This window comes from Manduca sexta, chromosome 23 (genome assembly GCF_014839805.1).
Source record: "Manduca sexta isolate Smith_Timp_Sample1 chromosome 23, JHU_Msex_v1.0, whole genome shotgun sequence".
Classification (NCBI taxonomy): domain Eukaryota; kingdom Metazoa; phylum Arthropoda; class Insecta; order Lepidoptera; family Sphingidae; genus Manduca; species Manduca sexta.
This window is the reverse complement of record NC_051137.1, coordinates 11,295,261-11,305,426: the sequence shown is the minus strand read 5'-3', so window position 1 is coordinate 11,305,426 and position 10,166 is coordinate 11,295,261. Positions and strand designations below refer to the sequence as shown.

General features: G+C 46.1%; 1 protein-coding gene across 1 annotated transcript in view; it reads right to left on the bottom strand.

The window, feature by feature from the left end:
• LOC115456314 (protein eyes shut) overlaps nucleotides 1–10,166 on the bottom strand; it is a 30,338-nt gene that overhangs the window by 19,346 nt on the left and 826 nt on the right. Inside the window, exons 2-6 of the mRNA XM_037441649.1 lie at nucleotides 9,166–9,314; nucleotides 7,543–7,773; nucleotides 7,152–7,265; nucleotides 6,866–7,034; nucleotides 5,849–6,734 (exon numbers count right to left, since the gene is read on the bottom strand). Of these exons, the coding sequence (XP_037297546.1) occupies nucleotides 5,849–6,734; nucleotides 6,866–7,034; nucleotides 7,152–7,265; nucleotides 7,543–7,773; nucleotides 9,166–9,314 (1,549 nt within the window). The remainder of the gene's footprint in view (nucleotides 1–5,848; nucleotides 6,735–6,865; nucleotides 7,035–7,151; nucleotides 7,266–7,542; nucleotides 7,774–9,165; nucleotides 9,315–10,166) is intronic.

The window sequence follows — 10,166 nt, the reverse complement described above, 5'->3', positions numbered from 1 at the left end:
TATTGTGAGACGTCCCATCACTTCACGGAGTCGAGAATATGTCCCGACTACGCCGCAGCCTCCGTGGGATAGCGAAGGACGCAGTGCAAGGCCTATTGATCACGAATGCAGACCCGGCCGGGGTCATGAAGACACTAGAGACTCGCTTCGGTCGACCCGAGTCCATTGCCATGGCGGAGATGGACAGATTGCGCGCGCTGCCGAGACTCACCGAGTCACCGCGCGACTTATGCACCTTCGCCACTAGAATACAGAATATCGTCGGGACTTTACAAGCGCTCAATTGCACCTTTTATATGTACAATCCAGAGTTGACTAAAGGTTTAACAGAGAAGCTCACGCCTACGCTCAAGAGGCAATGGTACGAGTACGCCGCATCGCAACTAGCCGGACTACCGGACCTCGTGAAGTTCAACAACTTCGTGATGCGGGAGGCCGAATTCTGCAGTCCGTTCGCCGCCGCCGAGACGATCGTCGACCGCACTCCGAGCAAGAACAGTGACGGAATGCAGCGACGACAACAGCGGGTACACGCCGCTACCGAAAGAACGGACGAAGCAATGTGCAGTCTGTGTGCGCGACAGGGCCACACAATCGCCGACTGCACGAGATTCGCCAACGCCGACGTCAACACTAGATGGGATGAAGCAAAGCGCAACCTGTGCTTCCGATGCCTGAGACGTCGGAACAAGCAGCACAGGTGCAAATCGAAGCAATGTGACATCGACGGGTGCGAGCGCTATCATCATCGCATGCTTCACTCGACACACAAGCCTGTCGAGTCGAAAAGTGAAGAGCAGCACAACAACGAGCAAGTCAACTCTGCGTGGGTGCCGCGAGTGTCCTTCCTCAAGATAGCTCCCGTACGCATCTTCGGCCCGAGAAAAGCAGTCGACACCTTTGCGCTCCTCGACGACGGATCCACAGTCTCCCTGGTAGACGACGACCTCGCGAAGAGCATCGGGATCGACGGACCGGAGGAGCCGCTGCACATATGCACGTACGACGGGACGACCAGGAACAACGCCGGATCACGCCGAGTGTCGTTCAAAATCAGAGGACAAGGTGAGAACCTCCGCACCCAACAGATCGACGCACACACCGTGAACGACTTGAAGCTCGCCACACAGAAGATATCCCGAGAAGCTGTTCGAGACTGCCGACACCTGGACGAATTCGTCGCGCATCTCGACCCTCGGGAAGTTCACCCTCCATCCTCATCGGGCAAGACAACTGGCATCTGCTGTTGGCAACAAGAACCAAAAAGGGTAAGAGAAACCAACCCGTAGCATCATTAACTCCGTTGGGTTGGGTAGTGCATGGCAGCCGTTCAAGAGCCCTCGAACATCGGGTGAATTTCATCAATTACACCGCAGCCGCAGATGAACACATGCAGAAGTTGGTTGAAGAATACATCACAACGGACAACATGTACATTCAACCCAAGAGGCCACAGAACACCATGGAAGAGAAGGCGTTGAAAATATTGGAAGGAAAAACAACGCGAATGCCCGATGGAAGATACCAGACCGGCCTACTGTGGAAGTTTGAAGAAGTCAACATGCCGTGCAACTACCAGAACACATTGAAGCGATTGCACAACGTTGAGCGCAAACTCGACAAGGACCCGCAGCTTAGATGCAGATACTCGGAGCAGATGGAGGCGCTAATTCGCAAGGGATATGCAGAGCCAGCAGTCCCGACGACGTCAATGAAGAAGTGGTACCTCCCGCACTTCGCGGTGATCAACGCGAAGAAACCCGACAAGCTGCGAGTGGTGCACGACGCGGCTGCAAAGACCAGAGGTGTGTCTTTAAATGACTATTTATACACAGGTCCTGACTTATTGCAGCCGCTTCCCGGGATACTTATGCGTTTCCGGGAACACCCGTTCGCGATCACAGCGGACATTTCGGAGATGTTTCTCCAAATACAACTCCGAGAAGAGGACCGGGACGCCTTGCGCTATCTCTGGCGAGGCACCCGACGAGACGACAAGCCTCCGCAAGAATACAGAATGAAGACGCTCATCTTTGGTGCTTCGAGTTCGCCCTCAACGGCGATATTCGTAATGAACCTCAACGCCGAGAGGTTCAAAGAAGAGTGTCCGGAGGCGGTCGCAGCCATAAGAAGCAAACATTATATGGACGACTACATAGACAGCTTCGAGACATTAGAAAAGGCTACGGAAATCGCCAAGCAAGTCCGAAGAATCCACAGCGAAGCCCACTTCGAACTCAAGAAATGGGCCTCGAACTCGCCCGAACTATTGAAGGCCCTGGGCGAGAAGTCAAGCAGCGAAACAGTCAACATTCAAGACAAGCACGAGAGAGTCCTCGGGTTAATCTGGCGTCCAAAAGAAGATCAACTGGCCTTCGATCTACGCCTCGTCGACGTCCCACCGAGCCTGCTGCAAGACGAAGTTCCCACGAAACGTCAAGCTTTAAAGATTGTTATGTCAGTTTTTGATCCCTTAGGACTTCTCTCTCCGCTGACAATCAAGCCGAAGCAGCTGCTGCAGGAAGTCTGGAGACGCGGAACGCCGTGGGACGACCGACTCGACGCAGACATAGCCGCCAGTTGGAGCAGATGGCTGACACAATTGAAGGCTGCCAGCAACATCGCAGTGCCGCGGTGTTACCTGAGCTACAGCACCGCATCTCGCCTCGAGCTTCACGTCTTCACAGACGCCAGTGAATCGGCGTATGCAGCGGTCCTGTACTGGCGCACCGTGGACAGCGACGGGACAACTGCGGTGACACTACTCACTGCGAAGGCGAAAGTGGCACCACTCAAGCTGCTTTCGATCCCGCGAATGGAGCTGCAAGCCGCGGTTCTCGGGACACGGATGGCGATAGCAGTGAAAAATGAACACCAACGCAAGCCGGACTCGACCACGTTCTGGACGGACAGCCGAACAACTCTGTGCTGGATCCGCACGGGTGCTCGAGCCTTCAAGCCATACGTCGCGCACCGCATCGCAGCCATTGAAGAGGGCAGCAGAGTTCCAGAGTGGAGATGGGTGCCTACGAAGTGGAACGTGGCCGACGACGCAACACGCGGCACGCCAGCAGACTTCGGCGCCGAGCATCGCTGGTTCCACGGTCCAGATTTCCTGCGAGAAAAGCCCGAAGCCTGGCCAATAGAAAAGGACCCTCAGCCCGCACACACTACGGGCGAGGGAAAGGAGCTTCCACGCCGTATTCGCCATCGCTCAAAAACAACACTTGAGCGATGCCATACCAGACGTGCAACGCTTCTCATCGTGGCTACGTTATCTGCGAGCGACAGCAAGAGTTCTACAAGCCATCCAGATACTACGCCAGCGGACGCAGAGAATACACTACAAAGAACGAAGAAACGTCCCAGCCAAGATCCGGATTGGAAAAACAACAAGGCGAGCGACGCAAAGCAACCCAAACCCGCTGTGAGCAAGAGGAGCGACTTCGTGATATTGCCCGCCGAGCTACAGCATCGCGCCGAGACGATAATCATAAGAGCGTCGCAAGAAGAAGCCTTCGAAGCCGAGTTGCGTGCACTAACAAACGGCACGCAACTACCCCGAGACAACCAGCTCTATCCCCTCAGCACTCACATATCTGAGGGATCATAAGGCTCAAGAGTCGAATCACCGCCGCCATCGGAGTCTCAGAGAATATGAAGAATCCGCCGATAGTGGACGGCGGACACCTCGCAACTAAGCTGTGGATAAAACACATTCACGAGCTATTGCATCACGCCGGCACCGAAAGTACGGTAAATCAATGCCGACAATACCGTTGGGTTATACGACTGCGACCCACGGTGAAAGAAATCATCTCAAGATGCCTGAAGTGCCGAATGAAGAGGGTCAACCCGCCGCAGCCGATCACCGGAGACCTGCCGCCCTGCAGATTGGCACACCACCAGAGACCGTTCACTTACACCGGTCTCGACTACTTCGGCCCGCTGACAATAACCGTCGGCAGGGCGCACCAGAAGCGATACGTGGCGCTCTTCACGTGCCTCACCGTTCGAGCAGTGCATTTGGAGATCGTGCATTCTCTGAGCACGGACTCCGCCATCATGGCGTTGAGACGAATGATCGCACGCCGCGGATGCCCCGCGGAGATATGGAGTGACAACGCGACGAACTTCCACGGCGCAGAAAGGAGCTGCGACACATGCTGCAGGACGGCGCGGAACGAGAGGCGTCAAGAAGAGCCATACGGTGGCGCTTCATCCCTCCAGGAGCGCCATTCATGGGAGGCGCCTGGGAGAGACTTGTGCGATCCGTAAAGACTGCACTCACCGTGGTCTTACGAGAAAAGCACCCGAGAGAAGAAACACTCAGCACACTGCTCGCCGAGGTCGAGAACACCGTGAACAGCCGCCCGCTGACACACGTCTCGGTCAGCCCTGAAGACCCGGAAGCTCTGACACCCAACCACTTCTTGTTGGGCTGCCAGGGACCGATCGCCACACCGGGATTCTCCGAGGACTACGGCTACGGGTCAAACATCAATCTACGCGCAGCGCAACAGTTAGCCAACGAATTCTGGGCGCGATGGCTAAGAGAATATTTACCGGAGCTGCGAAACCGGCGGGAGCCGCATGGAAGAGGACCGACGCTTCACACAGGCGACCTGGTGCGGATCGTCGACGGCAACTTACCAAGGAACGCGTGGGTACGAGGCAAGATCATCGCGACTCACCCGGGACCGGACGGCATCGTGCGCACCGTGGACATCGCAACGAGAGGCGGAGTCCTACGAAGACCGACGAAAAAGGTCATAGTAATCCTGCCGACCTGCGAAACAGCGACCTGCACCCGTCAAGGAGATGTATCGCCCCCAGTAGGCGATACACGGCGGGAGGATGTGCAGGATGATTAAAACATTCAGCAAAAATTAAAAATGCAGGGTGACCGATATACGCAGGCGAAGAAAACAAGAGAGAGGGAAATGTCTTCCGTCTCGATCACACACACAAGAAGAGAGAGGACAACATCTTCCGTCTCGACCACACACACACGGAGCGAGAGAGAAACATCTTCCGTCTCGCTCACACACGCCGCCTACGTGAAGGCGCCGCCCGCGCGCTCTGATTGGCCGAGCCGCGCCCACGCATGCAGCGCTCCGACTCCGAGGTGCGGGACTCAAGAGCTCGATATAAATGAGCGAATTCACCCCGACCAGCGCAGTTAGTTCGAGATCGCCGACAAGACAGCAAGTTCAGACAAGGAAAAGGAAAACTCAAGAAAGTGAACAATTCAAGATAGTGAAGAATTCAAGATAGTGAAGAATTCAAGATAGTGAAGAATTCAAGATAGTGTGAACGCCGCCGCGTTATTCGAGTTTTACTTTGTAAACTTGGCTTATTCAATAAAGCTTTGATTTCTAAATCTAATCACTGGTTTATATTTTCACGCAATCCAGCGCACTAATGTTAGACACCTCGGTGCCTAACAGATAGCATAAATAAGTTGTTGCCATTTGGGAGATAGCTTACATTTTAAACTAGACCTTTACACGCTTCGTAAATTATAATCCCAATTGTTTTCTTGAATGATCAATAAAGTATGACCAAAATGTTTTATGGAATGTATTCATGAGCAGTAGTTATCAATAACCGTTTGATAACTCAGTTATTGGTTTAGTAGTCGAGTAAGAAGTTAAGCTTGTCTGAATTTCTCAAATATTTTATGTTTGCAAGTGGCTTCGGTGAAGTTTTAACTCCTGCAAAAGCTGTTGCATGCAAATTACGAGCATTGGAATATTTTAGTTAGTGGGATCAGTCACGTTTCTTAAATTCCAGGGTAATTCAAAAATTTATTTAGCTCTCTCATAAAAAAAATCCACGAACTTACCCGAATTCCATGAGGACTATTTACACAAGTTCCATGATTACTGCATAAGGTGTCTGTGCATTCTGACTGAGCCGTCGTAAAGATAGCAATGTCGGATGTAGATTCTGTAGCTTCGGTTGTCAAAGGCACAGGAAGTGGCATATCAGTGACAGGCTGCTCTGTAGGACTATCCGTAAACATTTTTTCTGTAGACGTTACGGACTTATCAGTCGTCGCAACTTCTGTTCTCGTATCATCGAATGTAGTTTTAAGGTCCGTTGTAACTATTATTTCAGATGTTAGAACAGAAATTTCAGTCGTCTCCTTAGTAGGAGTTCTTGTTATTGTAGTCGTAGTCGTTGAGCCTGTTGCAATTTCTGTAGTAGTTGTTGTGTCATCCAAAGAAATCGGTATTTTTGTTGGCAAAGTTTCTTTACTGTTTGTATATTTCTTAGTTGTTTCTGTTTTAGAATCATCAGTACGCATTGTGACCGTAGAAATATCGTAGACTTCAGAAGTTTCTTTAACTGTAGTTAATCGTTCAGTTGTTATGCCATCAAAAGTTACTATTGTTGAAATTACTTCGGTGGGACTTTCTGTAATTTCTTCGGTTGCTGTACTTGAAATAGTTGCTATTGGTTGCTTTATTTCCGTTGTAGATGATTTAGGTATAACATCAGTAGAAGTAACAGAATACGTTGTCGTCATATCAGTGGTGGTATCTTGACTTATAAAAGTTGTTAAAACTGACTTAGTTGTTTGCAAGAAAGGCGTGGGGCTCACATATTCACAATCTAATGTATTGTCGTCGAGGATGAGACATTCACATAGAGTTCCCGCCAATCTCGGTGGACAAGAACAAGTAAAGTTGTCCACTCCGTCAATGCAAGTTCCTCCATTCATACATCTAAAATAAAATTAGTTGTTATTAATTTAACAATTATCCAAGGTACTTTTATATTCCTATCTTGTAATTCAGACCATGTTTAACTGTTTTTTATTGGACTGTTCATTTGTAAAACTAAACATTGTTATAACCTGGGCCCCAGTAGGCATTCATCGTACTGTAACTCGCATCTTTCCCCGTGGAAATCTGGTACGCAGTAGCATACTCTGACGCTGTCTTCCACAACGCATAAAGCATTGCTACTGCAAGAGTTCTCGTCGCAAAACTCTATTTGTGCTTCGCAACTTTTGCCTGTGTAACCTGAAAACGAACAAAGCTAGGAATTTTATCTAATGATTTATTTTTATAATATTTTCGTTGGTTTTCTAATGTGTTTTGGAACTTTTTTGTATGGAAGTTTAATTAAGATTATCATACCAAATGGACAAGCGCACATATAGTCGGCGTGCACGTCGATGCAAATACCACCATTTTGGCAAGGATTTGATTGACATTCATCTATTTGATCTTCACACTTCGGGCCTGCCCAGCCTGTGAAATAATATTTATAGCTACTACACTACAAACTAAAACTATAAATGTAGATAGTGATACAGTTTATTACAGAGTAAAAAGACGAAGCAGAACTTGAAGGATAAAATTATATTGCAATAGTCCACAATGTTTGAAATAACTAGCGATATATATAAATAATATATAAGCCAAATTTATTGTTATTACGTACTTATACTATTCCTTTTTATGATTGCAAAACTAATTCTAGCAGTGGTTAACATAATATTATATTCAATTGTGGCTAGTATTCTACCTGGTAAACATTTGCAATAGAACTTGAAGCCGGGCCCTTCGATACATTCGCCGCCATTATAGCATCGTACTTCCTCCGTGGTGTTGCATACAGCGATGTCTACTTCGCAGTGTTCGCCTGAGAAACCAGGCACGCACGAGCACACGTACCCATTGGTCATGTCTATACACGTGCCATTGTTCGAACAAGGGTTTGATTCGCATTCGTTGTAGTTGGTTTCACAATTATCGCCTGTAAGAAATATTGTGATGTTGTAGAGTGAGGTGAAAATTTACTGTTGGGTATTCCAATCAAACAAACTCACATCATGCGATTATCTCCGAAGAGGTATATAGAGGCGCAACCAGGGCACCCACTTTTCGCTAAGTGTGTTCCGTCTTATTATGTGATAGGGAACAAGCCCATCGCCCTATTGAGGACAAATGAAAACTCTGGGCTGATACTTAGCAAAAAAAACAAATATCACTTTGCCTGACCTGGGATTCGAACCTAGGACTTCAGAGCGCTGCCGTCCGCGCATGCAGTACAACTAAGCCACCATAATATGCAGTCTTATTTCTTTCTTCTTTTTTGTCTAAACTAATTAATTTAAGTAAATTGGATTTGAAAGGTTACTGGTTAGTGATGCAAATCGTTTCTAATGCAAAAACATCAGTGGTAGAATCAAAAGTTTGGTTAAAGATTTATTAATATTAATACGGTGAGGTGAGTGGTTGATAGTATGTATGTGTGAGTAGGTAAATTTCATTTGGACAGATTCATGGAATGTAAAGAAACAAAGTGAGGATGACACATAATAATATGAAACCATAATGCAGTATTAATAATTATTTGCACCGCATAAACAATGTGAGGAAAAGCTTCTAACTATCAGAGTTTATTAAATAGAAAAAAATTAACCTCAATTTGCTAAATAAACATATTAATGAAGATTAGGGTTTAAGGCGGCAGAAATTTATCCAATTAATCCAGTGTTTAATCCACTTAGCATAACGGTCGAATTCACATAAACCTATAGTCCTCTTGAAACGATTATTTAGTTGACCGATTATAATATGTATTCTAATTAGATAAATTATAACACATACTATGTTATGTATATTGTGTAGGTTTTGACAAAGTGTAAATTGCCCATTTTAAAAATGAAGATGGTGAGATGGTATCGGACTGGATAGTAATTTTAAGCAACATAGAAAACTGGCTCCGCAGGTACTATCAACAAGTAGCATCCGAGGGTTTTGAGGGCCGGCAGCATTTAAGCAATGCTGTGTTTGAAAGACGCTCTCTCTTACTTCTTGTTTCTTTCACTTAGCCTAACGTAGAGTCAGCGTAAAAAACATATATGTAATTGTATCATTTGCAGTGGCGTAGCTTGCACTAGAGGGAGATTGTATCAAAATTTGTCAGAAGTCCTTCAGGACGCTGTTACTAACACTAAAAAAAAACCTAAAGTTCGGGGTTCCCGGTTCACTGATAAGACTGCTGCGGCAGGAGTTACGACCCTGATCATTTGGTTTAGTTTTTTCATCCAGTCGCATGTTTGACTGCAACCCCCTCTGAGGGATCCAATCACGTACAAACTATGCTACAAGAAAAAAACAAATAAACGTCTCCAACTCTTACCTATAAATCCATCTGGACAGGAACAGTTATATGAAGCGACTCCATCGATGCACGTGCCTCCGTTCTGACAGGGATTTGACCAGCACTCGTCCCAATTTGTTTGACACTGTACTCCAGTATAACCATCGACGCAATAGCAAGAGTAAGTGCTGAAACACAGTACTCGTATAGGTATCGAGACGAAGGACCAAATTTAAATAACGGAAAAGCTTATCGCGATTTAAAAACATGTTTGTAATATTTTTATAAATTCTATTTGTGTTAATTTTTTAATATATCGAACGAATCTCGACACGCTAATTGCTTCTTTAAAAAAAAAAAGGTTCATTGTTCTAGTTCTACGGTAAGGCTCTAGTTGTTATGCAAGTGTGCATTTCCCATACAATATACGAGAAAGTAGCATCCTCAGTGTGCAGGCGTGGGTATGATGTACGCTATTATCATAGGTAAGTAAGGGAGAAGCAATTAGAGCTGTTGGGTCGTTGAACCTAAACGTTTTATACTAATATGAAAATACTAAATTCAGTTTTGTTGTTATAACTTCGAAAGGATAACTATTCACGAAATTATAGTATTAGGTAACTACTTATAGGTTTAATACTATAAAGTCGAGTTTGTGAGGTATGTGTTTGTAGTTAGCCTATAAATCACTGCATAAAATTTGGCACACATATAATGCAAATGTTAGATTAACATGATGCTACTTTTATCCTGACAAAATATAGAGAACTCCATACCGCGATTTTAGTTGATCGGAACCTCAAGCAAAAGTTTATTTATTCACATTTTTAGTGACAAATTTTATTCCTTATTGATAATATTATACTTTAAGTTTATTAATGCGATGTCAAAACGATTGTATAAGAAACAAATACTATAATTGTTTTTTTGATGGTATTAAACGTTCGACTACACATTTTTCTTTATGAATAGAGACTGACATTGAAATCATGAAATGTGGGAACTGAAACGGAAATGTAGCTAAAAACTTACGTTTAATT